Source organism: Rasamsonia emersonii, assembly GCF_000968595.1.
Source record: "Rasamsonia emersonii CBS 393.64 chromosome Unknown ctg1118621760261, whole genome shotgun sequence".
Taxonomy (NCBI): domain Eukaryota; kingdom Fungi; phylum Ascomycota; class Eurotiomycetes; order Eurotiales; family Trichocomaceae; genus Rasamsonia; species Rasamsonia emersonii.
Window position 1 is genome coordinate 30,652 of NW_013563121.1, and position 18,632 is coordinate 49,283.

At 51.7% G+C, this 18,632-nt stretch overlaps 7 protein-coding genes across 7 annotated transcripts; 4 read left to right on the forward strand and 3 right to left on the reverse strand.

Annotated features, from left to right (window-relative positions):
- Window positions 1-507: 507 nt before the first annotated feature.
- T310_5238 (Histone acetyltransferase) lies at window positions 508-2,082 on the forward strand (the record flags this gene model as incomplete). Its single annotated transcript, XM_013471898.1, has 7 exons — window positions 508-532; window positions 589-683; window positions 737-787; window positions 839-1,071; window positions 1,129-1,243; window positions 1,299-2,006; window positions 2,062-2,082. The coding sequence occupies 7 exons, from the start codon at window positions 508-510 to the stop codon at window positions 2,080-2,082; spliced, it is 1,248 nt and encodes a 415-aa protein (XP_013327352.1).
- A 933-nt stretch (window positions 2,083-3,015) lies between these two features.
- Window positions 3,016-4,269, forward strand: T310_5239 (uncharacterized protein; the record flags this gene model as incomplete). The annotated part of the gene is made up of 3 exons (XM_013471899.1): window positions 3,016-3,173; window positions 3,227-3,947; window positions 4,033-4,269. The coding sequence occupies 3 exons, from the start codon at window positions 3,016-3,018 to the stop codon at window positions 4,267-4,269; spliced, it is 1,116 nt and encodes a 371-aa protein (XP_013327353.1).
- Window positions 4,270-5,019: 750 nt separating this feature from the next.
- On the reverse strand, window positions 5,020-6,130 carry T310_5240 (COP9 signalosome subunit 7 (CsnG); the record flags this gene model as incomplete). Its single annotated transcript, XM_013471900.1, has 2 exons — window positions 5,020-5,786; window positions 5,872-6,130. The coding sequence occupies 2 exons, from the start codon at window positions 6,128-6,130 to the stop codon at window positions 5,020-5,022; spliced, it is 1,026 nt and encodes a 341-aa protein (XP_013327354.1).
- A 1,450-nt stretch (window positions 6,131-7,580) lies between these two features.
- T310_5241 (Copper-exporting ATPase) lies at window positions 7,581-11,153 on the forward strand (the record flags this gene model as incomplete). Its single annotated transcript, XM_013471901.1, has 2 exons — window positions 7,581-7,956; window positions 8,038-11,153. The coding sequence occupies 2 exons, from the start codon at window positions 7,581-7,583 to the stop codon at window positions 11,151-11,153; spliced, it is 3,492 nt and encodes a 1,163-aa protein (XP_013327355.1).
- Window positions 11,154-12,022: 869 nt separating this feature from the next.
- On the reverse strand, window positions 12,023-13,113 carry T310_5242 (uncharacterized protein; the record flags this gene model as incomplete). The annotated part of the gene is made up of 3 exons (XM_013471902.1): window positions 12,023-12,458; window positions 12,519-12,818; window positions 12,878-13,113. The coding sequence occupies 3 exons, from the start codon at window positions 13,111-13,113 to the stop codon at window positions 12,023-12,025; spliced, it is 972 nt and encodes a 323-aa protein (XP_013327356.1).
- A 1,167-nt stretch (window positions 13,114-14,280) lies between these two features.
- T310_5243 (uncharacterized protein) lies at window positions 14,281-15,762 on the forward strand (the record flags this gene model as incomplete). Its single annotated transcript, XM_013471903.1, has 3 exons — window positions 14,281-14,442; window positions 14,643-15,097; window positions 15,147-15,762. 3 exons carry the CDS (start codon window positions 14,281-14,283, stop codon window positions 15,760-15,762), a joined length of 1,233 nt encoding a protein of 410 aa, XP_013327357.1.
- Window positions 15,763-16,144: 382 nt separating this feature from the next.
- On the reverse strand, window positions 16,145-18,632 carry T310_5244 (Phosphoesterase; the record flags this gene model as incomplete). Its single annotated transcript, XM_013471904.1, has 5 exons — window positions 16,145-16,421; window positions 16,478-17,859; window positions 17,922-17,978; window positions 18,356-18,454; window positions 18,603-18,632. Coding segments are annotated over 5 exons (1,845 nt in total), but the record flags the coding sequence as incomplete, so codon positions are not given.

An 18,632-nucleotide genomic window follows, 5' to 3' on the forward strand; every position in this document is an offset into this window, starting at 1 on the left:
GACATGTCAGCCGGGTTGCTCCCAGATAGGGAACTTGTCCTCCTACCTGTCAAGAGCAAAGTGAAGCCAACGAAGAACTGGCTGTCTTTTGAGACGAGAGGGTAATAAGGAGCTGTAGAGGCTTCCCAGATCTCGTTTAGAGACATTGAGGAAAGTCTGAGCGACGGACGAAAGAATTGAATAAATTACAGCAAAAGTAACTTTTTGAAGCTCACTGGCACGCAGCTCAGCTCCTCAAACTAGCAATTGAAGGACGAGTAGCTCTTCATCAGCACCTCAATTTCCTATCAACATCCACCAGCAGCGTCGAGACCTCCAACAAGCTGTCCTCTTTGGGTACGTCGCCCGTCGATCGGAGAAATGAAGTTCCGACACTAGTCTCCGCTCTCCACCAATCATCTGGGGTTAGCCCCTTCTTCAGCGCGGAGGCGTCATCAGCGTCCGCCACTGCAAGTGATCACGACATAGCATAGCCATCGGTGTTCCATCAAGCAGAATCGTCACAAAATGTCGTCTGCAGCTGCCAGTGAAGGTAGAACTTGAAGCAATGTTCACGCCCCGAAATCTATGATGCTGATTGAGATGCAGGCATGAAGCGCAAGGCTTCGGAGGAAGCCGATTCCCCAGATTCCAAGCAGCGGAGCAAGAAGGCGCGTACGGAGTCCCCGGAGAGAGAGGCAAAGGTTGGGAAGATAACGCCCTTCTGGAGTGATTGATGGGTTCTGACAGTTTGCAGGATGAACCGGCTGAAGAACAGCCGCTCAAGATCGTTCCCTTCCCTGAGAAGGTATGGCTCAATGCGTTGATATCCCTTGTTCATCACATTTCTACTCTGCAGGTGCTAACATGCGACAATCAGCCTGCCGTTCTCGAGGAACGCCGCGGAGAAATCGAGTTCCGTGTTGTCAACAATGACGGTTCCCGGGAGAGCTTTATCATTCTTACGGGTCTGAAGTGCATCTTCCAGAAGCAGCTGCCCAAAATGCCTAAGGATTACATTGCACGACTCGTGTACGACAGGGCCCATCTTTCCATCGCTATTGTCAAGAAGAATCCGCTAGAGGTTGTTGGGTATGTTTTCCAGGATAGTATTCAACATAGACCTGTCAATTGCTGACGTGAGGCTAGTGGTATTACATACCGTCCATTCAAGGGCCGCAAGTTCGCAGAAATCGTCTTCTGCGCCATTTCCTCCGATCAACAAGTTAAGGGTTACGGTGCACACCTCATGTCTCACCTTAAGGTATATCCCGATACCACAGACATCTCATGCGACGTTATATCTGACGTTTGTCCAGGACTACGTGAAAGCGACCTCGGACGTGATGCATTTCTTGACCTATGCCGATAATTACGCCATTGGTTATTTCAAGAAGCAAGGGTTCACGAAGGAGATCACGCTGGACAAGTCGATCTGGATGGGATACATCAAGGATTACGAGGGAGGAACTATCATGCAGTGTACCATGCTCCCCAAGATCCGATATCTGGAGGCGGGCCGGATGCTCCGCAAACAGAAAGAGGCAGTCCAGGCCAAGATTCGTGCCTTCAGCAAGTCTCACATCGTCCACCCACCGCCAAAGGAGTGGAAGAACGGCGTGTGCAAGATCGACCCTCTGAGCATTCCGGCTATCAAGGAGTCCGGTTGGTCCCCAGATATGGACGAGTTGGCGCGTCAACCGCGCCATGGACCGAATTACAATCAGCTACTGCACCTTCTCAATGATATGCAGAACCACTCGGCGGCTTGGCCGTTTACCCAACCGGTCAACCGTGATGAGGTTCCCGACTACTACGAAGTCATTAAGGAGCCCATGGATCTGTCGACCATGGAAGAAAAGCACGAGAAGGACATGTACCCGACGCCGCAGGACTTCATCAAGGATGCAATGTTGATTTTCGACAATTGCCGGAAATACAACAGCGAGAACACTCCATATGCAAAGAGCGCCAACAAGTTGGAGAAGTTTATGTGGCAGCAGATCAAAAACATCCCGGAGTGGGCGGTAAGTAGTCCACTTTCCATCTTGAATCTGATATCTGGGCACTGACTGTTTGTAGCATCTTGCGGAGGGCCATTGAAAGTAGTAGGGTTTGTTCGATGATTCATAACAGTATAACATTTGTGCGTTTGGAATACCTAATGGCGTTAGGAGGGAGGTCTGTTGCCCAAGAATTATTACCATTGTTGACAGTTTATATAACCGGACAATTTTTCTGTGAATTAAGGAAATTATAGTAGTAAAAGTTGCAACATGATTGTGAAAGTCGCCTGGCCTTGCTTGTAGTGTCTTCACATAGCTGGGAATGTCACCTTTTACACAATGTGCTGTAGTCAATTGAGATTTTTAGCATCAACTTGGATTTCTATGCACTTGACTCTTCTTTTTTTTTCTGCATCTTGCAACTTCCGATCTGTCACATCATCTGAGACATTTTTGGGGCCGTCGAGACTACTGCTGTATATCACGGACCACGTGTGGATGCCGCGTCCGACGTAATTTCGGAATATTGTTTTGGCGCGCCCGGGCAGATCACCGTCCCGTGTGGCTTGTTTCACTGGTCAGGGAGGGCATCTGTGCACCTTGCAGTGCCCAATTTCGACCTGCCCCAGCTACAGACTTTTCGGCTTGCTCGTCGCAGTTGCTGATCAGTCCACTCTCACAGCGTGGTGGCTGTTTTGAAGACGTTCTGACCCCAGGAGACCCTCGAGGGTTCCTGCCCGGGCACTTCTCCATTCACCGTGTTGACGGCCGCATCCTGAACGCAACCGACCCTCAGTCTCTCCTTTATTACCTCCCGAGTCGCTCATTACAAATCGACCAAGAGTCTGTACCTTCTTCGCGCGAAACCCCTTGTCATTCAATCCACAATACGCTGTGGAAGCTGTATCGTCGCCTTTGGGACCAGGGGTTCGAGTGGTTTTATACCTTGATACCCAGCGACCGCACGATACTGTTGATTATTGGATACATGGTGGAAGCATAACCAGTTGAATTTCAATACTGTTTCGCCATGGCTACTACGTCACCTGTTCCAGAGATAGAGCAGCGCAAGCGCTTGCCGACTCTCTTTGAGGTTCTGAGCCGCTACACTCTCGCTCCAGTCGATCTTTTTTCTTTCTACATTTACATGCGTGACCAGCAGCGTGCTGTTGATTATCTAGACTTCTGGTAGGATCTGATGATGCGATTTTGTCTGGCCTGTTTCTAACGTCAGTTGCCAGGCTCGATGTTTCCCAGCACATGTCTCTATGCCGGCATTATGTCCGTGAGCTGCGACGATCGGTTCTCGTAGCCACTCCCGAATTGGAGAAGGCAGGCAGCAAGCGCTCATCAGCTATTCTGGAGAACCTGGGCGATATTCCTTTGACCGAGGCGGGTCCCTCTGGCTTTCGCGGCAAGGATTCGAGCGAGAAAGAGGCCGATCAGAGACTATCTGCCTTTCTACGGTCCGAGAATCAATCTCAGCATTCTCCTCAGGGCAGCCTGGACTCTGCTGCCAAAGTTCCGTCGAACGAACGCCCACCACGTCCCAGCTTCATGAATTCCACTCCTGAAACCCGAAACGACTCCTCAAATTCTCCGGGTCACACCGTGGCCAGGTCCGATATCCGCCGCAGCGCCGAGAAGATCTTGTACACCTATATTCTACCGGGCTCCGAGCGTGAGATTATTCTTCCTGAGGAAATGGTGAATTCAATCATCGATATGGTTGAACGGGAAGGCAGAGATGATCCAGAAGTATTCGATACCGCCAAGGATTATGTCTTTCAGGCCATGGAACGGGATGCTTTCCCTGGATTCTTGCAGGCAAAGGCTCTGGGGAACCTTGTTCCTCTAAGTATTTTGGCACGTTTGGCATTCGCTCTGGCCAGCTTTGGAGGAGCATTCTGGGGCGCCTTCTTCGTGGTTTTGACGGACAAACCAAGGCATATTCGATGCTGGGTAAGCGCGACCTTTGAAAATTTGAAGACAAAGAAACAAAAGACGAAAAGGGAATGTTTGAAATGTTTCTGACTGTTGAGTCTAGGTTATCTTGCCTTTTGCAATTGCGTCGTATTTCATAGCCTCCTACCAATACAAGATCGATCCGATCATGGCACTCCTCGGTTTCAGTGAATACACATTCATGAACTGGGCAAGTATTCGCGAGCCCTATGTCCGCACACTGCTCAATAAGCGCGCCACAGCGACACTGCTGCTAGCAGTTTTTCTTGCTGTCGCCCTTAGCGTTCTGTTCATCTTCGTACCTGGAACGATGCTCTGAACAGACGCCTTCATCCGACCAACTCGAGTTTCCTACTCATTTCCTACGCATTTTTTTTTGTTATCTGCGTTTGGCGTTCGTGGGTCATTTGTTGATTGGTTCATAGCGAAGTGTGGAGAATTGGGTTGCCTTGTTTTGAGTTGGAATATTATCTCAAGCCAGGCGCTTGGTTTGTTGTCAGATACACCTTTTCTTTTCTGTGACAAATACTTCCCGGAAAGTCGCTAGCATCGTTGATATTTCCCCTCGTGTCTCTTCGTCATCTATCTTGTCACTGCCGTCCTTGTCGTTCCTGGCGTTGAACAAATATCCGGTGTCTTTGGACAACAACAACAACCACTGCATCATTATCATCCTCCTCAAGTTCTCATTATTTTCCTTTACCTTGTCTCCCTGTTTCTGCCAACTCATACCCATCTGATATTGCTGCTGTTCAGTGTTCTGTTCACACCATCTCGCCATAGTTTAGGTGCTTGTAGGTAGATAATTTTGGAGCGATGCCGGCTGTAACTAGCCGGACGAGCTGAGCTAGTTCAGGTTCATCCAGCCTGAGCAAACCAATGCAAGTAATAATGCAAGCTTTTGTTCTAAGGCTCTTCAAATTGTAGCTAGAATCATTATCATGACTTGGGGTATTTTTTTTCTTCAGTGTTGACTGCTGCTGCCCAGCGAGACTACTATCAAGATCAAGGCTTGCTAGATCTCCGTCGTCGTCATGATCATCATCACACTTCTTCCCATTTAATTTAATCAGCTTTTCTTTCCCATATTCAGGACCCGCTTGGCCTGTCGTGCAGAACTCCCCCCCGCTCGGGTCGAATGAGATCCTGCTCCTGCGCCCTCGTCAATATCCATCCGCGCGTCCACCCCGCCGTCGCTGTTATTGTCCCAGTAACCGTCATCATCGTCTGCGTCGTCGTCACCACTGAATTCCCGCTTGCTGCCGCTCGGCCCGAACTTCGTTCCCCCTCTGGCGCCGCCGCTGCCACTTGATTGTTGATTATTATTAGACCTGGCACTTCGACCTGCAGCTGCAGCTGCGGCAGATTCTGCGCCCGCTCCGTCGAAGCTATCGCCGCCATCGCCCTCCCAGCCTGCGATGCTCTGCTCCAGCCTCGAGGCTCTCTCTCGCTCTCGTTCGCGATTCTTGGCCGCCTGGGCCTTGATCTTTGCGATCTCGGCTTCGATCCCTCCGATAACGTCTCCACAGCGTCCCTCCCATTCGGACAGGATGGAGATCATCGTGGATACCATCTGCGGCCGAACGTCCCGTAGCGGGGCCACCGATGTCACATGGACGGTTGGTGGGTTGGTAGCAGGCGAGAGACGAGCGGTGATGAGCGAAGAATAGATCGCGGTGGTCACTAGCGACTCGAGTTCAGCAGGGGTCGAGATCGACAGCGCCTTCATCAGCGACTCGTAAGTAAGCGGTCGGAGAGTGCTGGCGAGGGTGAGAAGAGAGAGTAGGCGGAGTTTGAGAGTCTGTTCTTTATTCAGAGCCGGTAGATTGGGGGTTTCTGCAGAATACAATTAAATTAATAGATTTTATTAGTTAATCGTGTTCACCGTATAGCCGGCTATCTATACGCAGTCCAAACTCACCTTGGTATTCCTGCCATGTGCCCCAAGCGAAAATCTCAAGTAGTCTCAGGTACCCTCGAAATTCTTCAGGGGTCTCTGGCGACCGCAGAGCTTGGACGGCTGGAGTCTCCAAAAGCTCCGCAAAGACGTACGTATGTGGGCTGGACGTGGCATTGGTGATTATGTTTGCGACGAAGCGAGGGGACGATGCGGTGGACGAGGTCGCAAGGTGTATGAACGGTTGAAGAGCCTCAAGGGCCCGCGTTTGCGCCTGGTCCATGTTTCTCTTATCTTATATTGTATGGCGTCTCGTCATGAGCAAATGTCTGGATAATGCAAGCCTGTAAACAGTCAGTTTATGTACACATGAGCTCTAGTTTAGTAATGGTTGTCGGGAAGGTTCTAGTACCAAGTAAATTCAGATTGGGATAGATTGACGTTATAAGCTAAGTCCTTGGGTGATTTCAAACGTCAGAACAGCCGTAGTTTGGTATCGAGACGGTGGGAAGTGGAGGAGGACATGGGGTGATAATGGTGGTGGTGGTTGACTGATGGATGGTTGAGGCTTGTTTGCATCCCGTACAAACAGCATCCCCGCTGATAAATGTCTATCGGCGGTAAAGGACGAGGCGTTCAATCTACACAGTAGTGTTACGAACTATACATTCAGCTTCAGCAAGGGCTTGCTACCTTGTGAGCTTCCATCCTACATTATCATTGTACAGTTGATGTTTGGTCCGCCAGGGTCCGTCTTTTCTCACTTCTCTACACTGGAGCGTTTCGAAAGTGGTGGAGTACAGCAGACATCGTAACAGGCTCATGTTTGGTATTGGAATTCTAGCAGCCTTGACTCCAGCAGGCCCGGATACGCGGTGGAATGAATACGACAACACTATTCATTCTGCGCGGATTTTAGTAACAATAACAGCGAGGAAAAGAGAACGCCTGCGTAGCAGCAAATAGTACTCCGTACGAAGTACGGAGTACTTAGCTATAACCAACGAAGGGATCCCCACTCGTGTTGATAATAGATAGCATACGGAGTATGCCAAAAAGGCGATAGTGCTGAGACCTCATTTAATACTACCTACTAAGGCAGTGATGCTACCTTGAAATATCCAACCTGTTTTCGATACGGCGTCGGCGTTTCGAGCCATGCCGCAGGTTGAGTTTCATCGCTGCCTCAGGGAAGTAGGGACGCAAAACCGAGAGTTGTCCGCCTAAGAGCTTCAGCGGTTAAAATCGAGGCTGGTAGCTCTCTTGTGTTCTTTCACGAAGAGTTATCTTCCCGCTGCGTCTTGTTCGATAGCTCTCTGCGAGAGCTATGGACGCCTGACATTCCTGGGGGCGACTTGGGGGCCGGATTGATAATCACGGGAAACGTCTCCGGCGCGCGTTTCTGTTCAGGCAACCAACCTCAGCCGCGACCTCGTTCTGCCAGAGATCCTGGGCGTTTGTACGACCATTTCCTTCGTTTGTCTTGACAAAGTGCTGGTTCTCTCTTGTTCTTGGGCTTCGCTGGATAGTTGACAGACCGCATTCCCCGCCGCCTGTGTAACCCTTGCGACTTCCGGCGCATCCGTAATCACCGAACCGAAAAAACGCGGCCTCTTACGTGGAAGAGACCATCCCTTCGAAGCTCCTGTGGACAACGCAAATGCGCTGAAAACGGCTACCTGCCCTCTCATATATCCATTTGGATATAAAAAAACAAACAAACAGCAGACGCGATGGCGTCGTCGTCCTTTGATGAAGAACTCGAGTCTGGAAGGTGGAAAAGAGCCGCACATATGGCGACCACAACCCTCAAAGTGGATGGCATGACCTGCGGCGCATGCACCTCCGCCGTCGAAGGCGCTTTCAATGGCGTCGAAGGGGCAGGATCGGTATCTGTGAGCTTGGTGATGGGTCGAGCGGTAGTGCATCACGACCCGGTTGCATTGCCGCCTGAGAAGGTCGCTGAAATTATCGAAGATCGAGGGTTCGATGCGCAAGTTCTGTCGACAGACATGCCGAGTGCCTCGAGCGAGGAGGCAGGTCTGGAGGGTACTCGCTCGCAGATTTCGACGACGACCTTGGCGGTGGAAGGGATGACTTGTGGCGCTTGTACGTCCGCCGTGGAAGGAGGCCTGAAAGATCTGCCTGGCGTCAAGTCCGTCAGCGTATCTCTTCTCTCAGAACGCGCAGTCGTAGAACATAATGCGTCCCTGGTCACTCCAGCCCAGATTGCAGAGGCCATTGAGGACCGAGGCTTTGGTGCTACCGTGCTGGACACGAAGACTCCTGAGTCATCGGCCGTGGCTTCGGACACGGCAGGAAATAAGGCCCAATTGATGTCAACGACGGTCTCCGTGGAAGGGATGACATGCGGAGCATGCACGTCAAGCGTCACAAACGCCTTCAAGGACGTTGAAGGAGTGGTTCAATTTGACATCAGCCTGCTGGCGGAGCGAGCAGTTGTTGTTCATGATCCCCAGGTCCTACCGCCGGAGAAGATTACTTCAATCATTGAGGATGTTGGGTTTGATGCTCGTGTGATCAATTCGACACCACAGGTGGCTGCCTCACAGTCCTCCAAATCCGTTCGTCTTTCCATATACGGTCTCCGTGACGCAGCTTCAGCAACCTCCCTGGAGGATCTTCTACGGCAGAAGAATGGTGTCGCATCTGTCTCGGTAAACTTTTCTACGTCCCGCGCCAACGTCGTCTACAATCCTACCGTTGTGGGGATTCGGTCACTTGTGGAAGCTATCGAGGAAGCAGGATATAACGCTTTGGTCTCAGACTCGGAAGACAACAACGCCCAGCTCGAGTCTCTCTCAAAGACTAAGGAGATTCAGGAGTGGAGGCGGGCCTTCTGGTTTTCCCTGTCATTCGCCATCCCTGTTTTCCTCATTAGCATGATCTTCCCCATGTACCTTCACTTCCTGGATTTTGGCAAATTCCGGATCATTCCAGGCCTCTATCTCGGTGACCTTGTCTGCCTGTTACTTACGATTCCCGTACAATTCGGCATTGGAAAGCGTTTTTACGTGACCAGCTACAAAGCGTTGAAGCATCGCGCCCCTACTATGGATGTTCTCGTGATGTTGGGGACCTCGGCGGCGTTCTTTTTCAGCGTGTTCACCATGATTGTGGCCATATGCAGTCCGCCTCATACGCGTCCAAGCACTGTATTTGACACTAGCACCATGCTCATCACCTTCATTACTCTTGGGCGATGGCTGGAAAACCGGGCCAAGGGCCAAACATCCAAAGCCCTGTCCCGTCTGATGTCCTTGACTCCGTCAATGGCTACAATCTATGAAGATCCCATAGCCGCAGAGAAGGCTGCTGAAGAGTGGAGCGCTTCCGAAGAAAAGGGCAATACATCGGCGCCGTCTCAGACACAGACTGTTGGCCAAAAGACCATCCCCACCGAGCTTATTCAAGTCGGCGATATTGTCGTTCTACGACCTGGTGACAAGGTGTCTGCCGATGGCATTGTCATTCGCGGAGAAAGCTACGTCGACGAGAGTATGATTACAGGAGAGGCACGTCCAATCTATAAAAAGAAAGGCAGTACGGTCATCGCGGGAACCGTCAATGGTGCAGGATCGATCGACTTTAAGGTGACACGTGCTGGCAGTGACACACAGTTGAGTCAGATCGTCAAGTTGGTGCAGGATGCACAGACAAGCCGAGCTCCGATTCAACGCATGGCCGACGTGGTGGCTGGCTACTTCGTGCCCGTAATTATAGCCCTGGGATTGCTCACATTCGTCGGCTGGATGATTCTTAGCCACGTCCTTCCTCACCCTCCCAAAATCTTTGTCACCGAAGGCAATGGAGGCAAAGTGATGGTATGCCTGAAACTATGCATCTCGGTCATCGTCTTTGCGTGCCCGTGTGCTCTTGGCCTCAGTACACCTACAGCAGTCATGGTCGGCACTGGTGTGGGTGCGGAGCACGGAATTCTCGTGAAAGGAGGTGCTGCACTCGAGGCGGCAACCAAGGTCAACCACGTCGTTTTCGACAAAACGGGGACATTGACCGAAGGCAAGATGAGCGTGGCTGAGGCGAGACTAGAACCAACATGGTCATCGAACGAATGGCGCCGTAAGCTGTGGTGGCTGATTGTTGGCCTTGCGGAGATGAGCAGCGAACACCCCGTAGCCAAAGCGATCGTGACGGCAGCCAAGGAGGAGAATTCGCTCGCCAGCGGAGATACCCTAGATGGCAGCGTGGGTGACTTCGAGGTTTCGGTGGGTAAAGGCGTATTCGCGACTGTCGAGCCAGCGTCGGGCGTCGAGCGCATGCGTTACCGGGTCCTCCTGGGAAACGCTGTCTTCCTTCGTGACAACCAAGTCAAGGTGCCTGAATGGGCCGACCCCAGTTTACAGGCTCCAGATGAGGCTGCCTCTGCGGTTTCTGTTTCTTTGAGGCCCAATGAAAAGACTGGGTTGACGCAGATCCACGTCGCCATTGACGGACAATACACTGGTACCATTTCTCTTCGAGATGCCTTGAAGCCAAGTGCAGTAGCTACTATTGCGGCTTTACATCGCATGGGCATGTCGACCTCTCTCGTTACAGGTGACACGTACCCCGCTGCCCTAGCCGTTGCTAAAGCAGTTGGAATCCCTGCGACGTCTGTCCGTGCTGGTGTCTCTCCCGCTGAAAAGAAGTCGATTGTAGCTTCTTATCAGGCATCTGGGGACCGCGTCGCCATGGTGGGAGATGGCATCAATGACTCTCCCGCGTTGGCGACTGCGTTTGTCGGCATTGCACTTGCTTCTGGCACCGACGTTGCGATGGAGGCAGCTGATGTCGTGCTGATGCGGTCCGACGACCTCCTGGCCGTGCCCGCCAGTCTGTCGCTTGCTCGCACGATCTTCAACCGTATCAAGCTGAACCTGATGTGGGCTTGTGTATACAATGTTATCGGCTTGCCCTTCGCCATGGGACTCTTCCTCCCCTTCGGCGGAATTACTCTCCACCCGATGGCGGCCGGTGCGGCCATGGCTGCGTCCAGCGTGTCTGTGGTGTGCAGCAGTCTGCTTCTCAAGTTCTGGCGTCGCCCACGCTGGATGACTGTGGAACGGTTGGAGAAGGAGGCCTCGTTGGGTCTGACGAATCCACCGGAAACTGGGAAGACACGGTGGAAGAAGAGTCGGTTTTCAGGCCACTCCCGGACGCGCAGTGTGCTGTTGGGAAGCCTCCATGACTACCGCACCAGGATCACGCGCGCCGTGTTTGGCAGGCAATCCAGACAAGCCAGAGAGGAGGAAGGATACGTGCCACTGCAGACGGTGGAGCCATAACCGTAGCCGTAAACCAAGTTATCCATTCCCCCTCCTTTGTACGTTTTCTACTGTTGCATTTTCTCAGTGTACAGTGTACACTCGATCGATGCTCCTTATTATCCCCCTCGACTTTTCATGACTTATGCGTCTTCCAGCGATAGTGATACCTTGATACCTTGATACCTCTTTGTTTGCCTGTCCTTTTACGTGCTGGTTACAAATGCACTGTGATTCATGATCCCACTCGTGTATGTATGCATAGCTAAGGAGTTGGAATATAGCATAATATCTCGTTATCTTAGAGGCCTCCTTACATACATCCGTAATGTAATACAGCAATATCGTGATAGCCATCAGCCTACCTATCTACCGAATAAAATAGGTAATAGCCATCAATGAATTCCACATGCCGATCAATGAATGACCTAAAAAAAAAGGTGAAAGAATGGATTATTCAATTAACAACTATTCCTCGATACCCAAAAAAGCCCCTGACTCGTGCGTTTGTTCTCATAAAAAGTACTACAGTGTAGGGGAGTAGAAGAGTAGTACAACGTATGATTCCATAGTCCATTGCCCATACATATTGTAGTCCCTGGACTCCTAGCTTTAATATGTAATAATATATGTATGATATTGATATAATATGATATGATCTCCTGAATTAAATTAAAAAAAAAAAGAATAAATGGATGGATAGATAGATAGTTCACGTATCCCATATGTAACTCCCAATCCCAGTCCAATTAAGAGGAAATTCGAAGGAAAAAAAAATAAAAATCGAGGTATCGTTAAACTTGCTTTGATTTCTCGTAGAAAATGAAACGTGCTCGCATGTCTGTGTCTTCTTTTGCTTAGCTACCCGACCTGCCTTCCTTCCTACCTACCTAATTGGTAGGCTTTGTTGGTGGAGGCGGAAAGTATGGCTGTGGCTGGGGCATGGGTTGCGTCTGAGTCTTGGTCTGCGTCTGGTCCGGCGTCGATACGACCGGCCGCTGCGGATTCGGTGTGCTGAAGTGATTGCGAAGAGGGAGATCCGACGACGACCCATCTGACACCCGGTTGAAAGCTGGGGTACGGGGAGCCATGGGTGAGATGGGAGAGAAGGGAGGCGCATAATATCCCGTGTACGCGGCGGCTGGCGTCATGGGGAGCCCATATGCCGCCGGGGACTTCAGGATCTCGTCGTACTCGCGCAGGGCTTGCTCCTCGGCTTCCTTCTCGGCGCGCTTCTCCTCCTTGCGCTGGCGTCGCGCTTCCCGTTCTTCTTTGGTGGCGAAACAGGAGATGACGGCGAGGACGAATTGAGTAAAGTAGATAACACTGGTAAAAAAAAAGGTCAGTTGAATAGAATTTCAGGAATAGGAGAAAGATGTGTCGCACCAGGCAATGACCGTCACCGCAAACAGAGACTTGGCTTGTTGGCAATACCCAATATTACTCTTGTAATATGCAACATTGCAGTTCTTGGTAATGTACCACGGCGGCCCCGGTTGCGGGTGACGAGGGTCGGTCATGTCGCTCCCGGCCTGGAATCGAGCGGACACGATGTAAAGAGCAGTCAAGCTGCCATGGACGATGGCGGATAATGGTGGGTGGAAGACCCTCAGAACATGCATTGGGGCCTTAGTCAAGAGCAAGAATGTGCTCAGGACACCGATAACGAGGTTGTAGTTCGTTAGACTGGAACTTAAGTCAGCGACCTGCTTCCTTTCTACATACAGCTCAAGCTCCAGACATACAATGCACTCCACACCATGGGAACTTTGTATGATCGGCCGTTGGTCAGGGCGTAGACGATCTGGTTTGGGGCACTGTTGAAGCCGTTGTTGGCTCCATCTTGCCAGAGCTTGGTCGTGTAGGTGTTATGGGAGGCAATGCCAGTGAGGATGAGAATCACCAGGACGAAAGGGAATTCGGCGGCCATCAAGTACAACACCGCCTTGTATGTACGGTATTTCCTTGGTATGAACACCATGGTGGCTGTGAGGAGTCTGAGGACGGTGAAGCGCTGCGTTTAGCTGGAGCTTCCAAAATTCAAACACTACCGGACTCAGTGTTTTATCTCTAGAGATAATGACAGATGGCGAGATGTCGAGCGCAGTCCTCTAACTGCGCTTCATGCCAGTCCGGCTGGCTAGGAATTCATATCGATATTCTCAGCAAAAGTCGAGTGTCTCGAATCAAGCTTCGGAGAGAGCAGATCATTATGAAGCCCAGGCGGGCTGGACTGCAAAGAAAAGGGCACGACACGGCCATTCTGCCGCCCAGCACGCCCGGGATTGGAGAGGGGTCGTCGTCGAATGCAGCGAAGGCCATAAGCGCCGAGTGCCATGGGATGCAGGTGATGGGCTGCTTGTCAACGGCCGAGCGCCAGTGAGCGCGCAGAATCGCGTCGTTGCTCGCTGCGGAGATGTGATGGCGGCGCGGAGATCGCCAATGAGCGCCGGCAGAAGCGCCTTTCGCTGCAGCCCGTCACACCCGAACTGCATAACTAGCTCGCACGAGAGATGAGTTGCAATCGATCTGCTGTGCCGCAGTGGGGTGTTCCAGATTCTCGTGCACTACGGAGTATGTCCATAGCTCAGTGTGTATCTGCCAGGGTGGATTAGTGAGAGAGTGATGTATTTCTCAGTTGTTTTCTGCGGAGTACAAATCGACAGCCCGACCAATGAGAAACATCGCATCTACAAATCATCGGATCTCAGGTCATTGGACCATGAGGGAAGAAGCAGCGATTAAATTATTTCATTATTGTTATTGAGAAATCAGAATAGAGAATAAGCCATCTGCTGTACTGATAAAATCTATCCATGTCGAGTCTGAACTGCGGACTCGATGGAGGTGTTTGAGGGCGACGGAGATCAACTCCGACGTCATGGCCGTCACCACATCCGTCATCAAACTCTCCGCTATACTGTACAATAACGCATTCCCAGCATGGTCGTGAACGAACAAAGGACAGTGCCGGTTATCGTGTACAATATTTCCAACCTGCATGGGATATAACAGGACCCGAATCCTGGTGTGGAATCCATCTCACAGACTGCGCATCTGTTCTACTACTATCTTGCTGCGGGGAGGACTTCTATCCCAACAGCATCACCGCCGCCTGGGATTGTCGACCCAAGGACAACCACGCGACATGAGCCCCAGAAAAGATTGCATTCCGCATGAGCTGCGCACCGCTGCTGAGCCGCGCCAGAACAAGCTCCACACGGTGCGCCTGACGCATATTGAGCAGATCAATCCGACCGTCCGTCTGCTCCGGCTGACGCTGCCTTCCTCATCAACGTCGAGGGATGAAGTATGACATTCCCTGCATTCGATTTGGGTTTTCATATCCTCTTTCCTTTGCGTTTCTTCTTTCAACGGTTTGATGATGTTATCTTGAGATCTTTGACGACCTGTTTGTGATATCCGATTGCCGGGTTTAACGTAATATCAGTATATTCTTGGATGCTGCTCCTATTCTCTTTAATTTTTAACCATATCTCCCATATCAAGTTCAATCGCATGAATTACGAATTTCAAACTGACTTCTGTTCACAGTCGAGTCAACAGCACCAAGAACCCTTCGCCTTCCTCCCCGGCCAATGGCTAGACGTGCACATTCCCTCGATCCCCCAGGCCGGCGGATTCACCATCACTTCCACACCCGCAGACGCCCAGTTTCTTCCGTCCCCGGAGCCAGTGCTCCAGACGGGTTCAGACCCGCGGTCTACAGACGCAGAGGGCATTGCGCCCACCGACGCCCCCAGTGGGAGATTGCCGTATGTGGAGCTGGCGGTGCAGAAGGCCCCGTCGAGCCCTCCAGCTGCATGGCTCTGGAGGCCGGAAGAGGAAATCATGGGGAAGGAGTTGAATGTCCGCGTCGGAGGCAGCTTCATCTGGCCCCCGACCGATATCGCGATTGATCAGATCCGCAATGTTGTCTTTGTGGCGGGCGGAGTGGGCATTAAGTGAGTCTGCCGATAGGGCAAGATGAATGCATATGTGTATAGAAGGAAGTCAGTCTGCTAACGAATCCAATTTTCTCGGGAAAAGCCCTCTCATCGCCATGCTCTCCCACCTCAGTGAAAGAGAGTCCTCTGACGCGCCCACTTCCCTACCCCTGCCGGACAAGAACCGGAACGACCCCCTGTCAATCCACTTCCTATACTCGACTCGCCTTCCATCAGAGAAGACAACATCATCTTCCGGCCATCAGCAAGGCAGGACCGACCTCAACCATTCCACCCTCCGCCAGATCCTCTTCCTGCCGCGACTGCGCCAGATCGTCCAACGCGCATCCTCGCAGCCCTCCAACCTGCACATCTCCCTCGACCTGTTCCTCACCAATCTCCCTTCCAACGCATCCGCGGCCTCGGCCGTAAAGATGCTCAGGGACGGAGACAGGGAAGGAGACGAGGACAAGGACGGGAACATCCGCGTGTACCCGAGACGCATCACCCACGACGATCTCCAGACCGCCGCTACGACCAACACCAGCGGTAGCGACGAGGTCATACCGCCGGAAAACACGGTCTGCTATGTATGCGGTCCGCCGCCGATGACGGATGGATTTGTAGAGTTCCTGCGCGGAATCGTCGGGGAGAAGAGAGTGTTGTGTGAGAAATGGTGGTGACGGTGTGTTTTTTTTTTGTTCGGCAAACTCTATCAAAATTTTGATTGATAATAGAATAGATGATTTGATTGATTATTCCTTTCATTAAGATACGAAAGATAGACATATAGAGAAGACAAGAAAGAAAGAAAGAAACAACAAGTCAACATTTTAATCATAACAAATGAGGAGAAAAAACCGTGTCCATGGTCCTGTTTCCTAGAAGGAAAAAAAAAGAACAAAAAAGAACAACACAATAGAACTGCAGGATGTAAAGATACACCGACCCGTCCCTACATCCATCCATCATCCGTACGTATATACATACGTACGTACGTAACAACGCCCGTCACGCACACCAAGACGCTAAAATTCCAAGTCGATGAATGATTAGAGATCTTAATTAATGACTTCCGCCCTGGCTCTCTCCAACCCCCTTCACCGCCGCTCCATCCACGATCATCATCTCGTCGACGCGGGATTCCGTATCTCCCCACTCCAGCCGTTTGTACGTCACCACCCGGCCAGGACCCATGTCGAGCTCAAAGAAGCGCATCCGCCGCACGTAACCCCCATATCCCCCGTAACCGCCAAACCCGGCGGCGCCACCGTAGCACATCCACAGGTTTGGTTTCCCTTTGTCATCTTTCTCGAGCATGCAGTAATCATTCACGTGGTCGCTGAAGAAAACATGTCAGCAACATGTTTGACTCACTTGCGTTTGTTCTCAACTTACTGTCCACAACTAACAAAGAGGACGTTCTCCTCTACGAGGGCATCTTTAAATCCCGAGTTGAATCCCGGAGCCGTCGGCGCTTCCGACCAGTTTCCTCTCCAGTAATTGTCCGAGTTGCGGTACTCTGGAAGTGGAATGTGGATGAACGCCATGTTCATGTGCATATGCGTGTACTGTTCGTGTTTCTTCCGCAGGCTCTGCGCCTTGTTCTTGAACCACCTGATCTGGCTGGGTTTCAGCCAGTCGTAGCCCCGGAATTGGCGCTCGTCCGGTGAGTACGAATGCGTATCCAGTAGATAAAGCGTCAGCGCGGAATGTGTAGAAGAGGACTGGCCCAGGACTTCGACAATGTAATTGCCGACGCCATCTACTTCTTCTGGACCGGCTGACGACAAGGAATACGGGAGCTCCTCCATGATGGCCATGAGCTCCTCCCGACTGAGATTGCCCTCGTCGTCATGGTTCCCGAAAATGGCCGCGTACGGGATCTTGCGATCCACGAGGGGCTTCACGAATTTGAAGAGTGCGCTCTGCGCATCTCTGGCAGTTTCGCCGTTTACCTGATCTCCCGTGAGAACAACGAGATCCGGCTTCTCCTCGTCCAAGAGTCTCTCTACAAAGTCCAAGGTACGGGGATCCGCGTCGCATCCCTGGCCCGGGACGAGTTCCTCGGGAACCGGGTCCCGGCACTTCCCAAGGCCGGTGCTGAGGTGCAAATCGGCGGCCTGCATAATCTTAAACCGCCCGTTTTCATTAATCCTCGGGACGGGCTTTTTGATCTTGGGTGGGACCCCTCGACGGATCGTCAGCCGCGCCTCCTGGGCCTCGGACCTGCTATCCAGGAGGAGCGGAGTACTCTTCAACTCCCACTGCGGACGCGGGTCGACAGCATCAGCGCCAAAAAGAACGTCCACCGAAGTGAGGACCTGCTCTGAATCGCTGGCGTGGCGCTCAGCGCTCCGCTTCAGCCAGATCCCGCCGGGTCTGGATTCCCATTCTTCGGCCTGCTTGGTTCCATCTTTCGCAGCTGCCCCGGCTGGATTGAGACGGCTAACCCGGAGATCAACGACGACCTTGTCATTTTCGAGAAGTTCCTCCTCTCTCTTTCTTTGGAAGTGCAGGTAGGCACCCGACGTCCAGCTTGAACCCAGGTAGAGGTCTTTGTCGACCTTGTGCCACACCGCCGGATCAAGGGTGCAGCTGGAGAAGATGTTTAGTGCCGAACATGTGGCAATGGTCACATCCGTGACGACAAAGCCGGGATAATGGGTAGGAAGGTGGCTATGGACCGCAGCTGGTAGCACGCGGAATCTATTGTCAAGGAACAGGACCAGGAGGAAAGCAAGGAAGGCAAGGATACCGAGCTGGATGCCGGTTCGGACCTATGGCACATCGATTAGTCTCTTCTCACTACACAGAGAGCGGATTCAGGACGTGTACGCACAATGCGGCGAGTCATCTTTGGCCTGAAGCCGAGGGTCGGAATATGGACGTCGGCGGCCTAATGTTATGTAGTAAGGTCGCTGGCGGCCCTGTGGGCATGATGCGGAGATTCCAGGGCGGTGGGAAGGGCACCCCAGGGCGAGACCTTAACGGCAGTCGATTTCGTCTTTCAGCTCCTCTGCAGATCGCCCATCGTCCCGAAAAAACAAAAGAAGACACGAGATAGACTGCTTTGCGCGCTCAGGCAAGCTTTCTCCAGGACCAACACTTCAGTGTCTGGGGAAGCGGCGGTCACATGCGCGCTAGCCTCGTCTGGGCAAGCTAAACTTAATTCTGATTACGTAATGCGTCGATCACAATCATGAAGTATTCAGCAGATTCAAACACAACCATATACTATCATTATCGTGTAGATACTGCTCTCAAGGAATTTACGGTGTTATGAGAGGGGCAATAAGTAGATGTCTGCACTGTCATCAGTCCAATGAAGTCAGGTCGGCAGGTCGATTTGCTTTGCTGTCTGTCAAGTTTCAGCTGTGTCAAGTTTCAGCTGGGATCTGGTGAAATCTTGCAAATTAATACGTCAATTTGATACATGTAAGCTACCTTGCAATTCTTCCGCCGAGCTTGCACAGAAGATTAGATTTTGGCGAGGTCTTTGTGCTTTGATCAGATAACCTACTTGTCTTTTTGTCCTACCGAGCTTTAATGT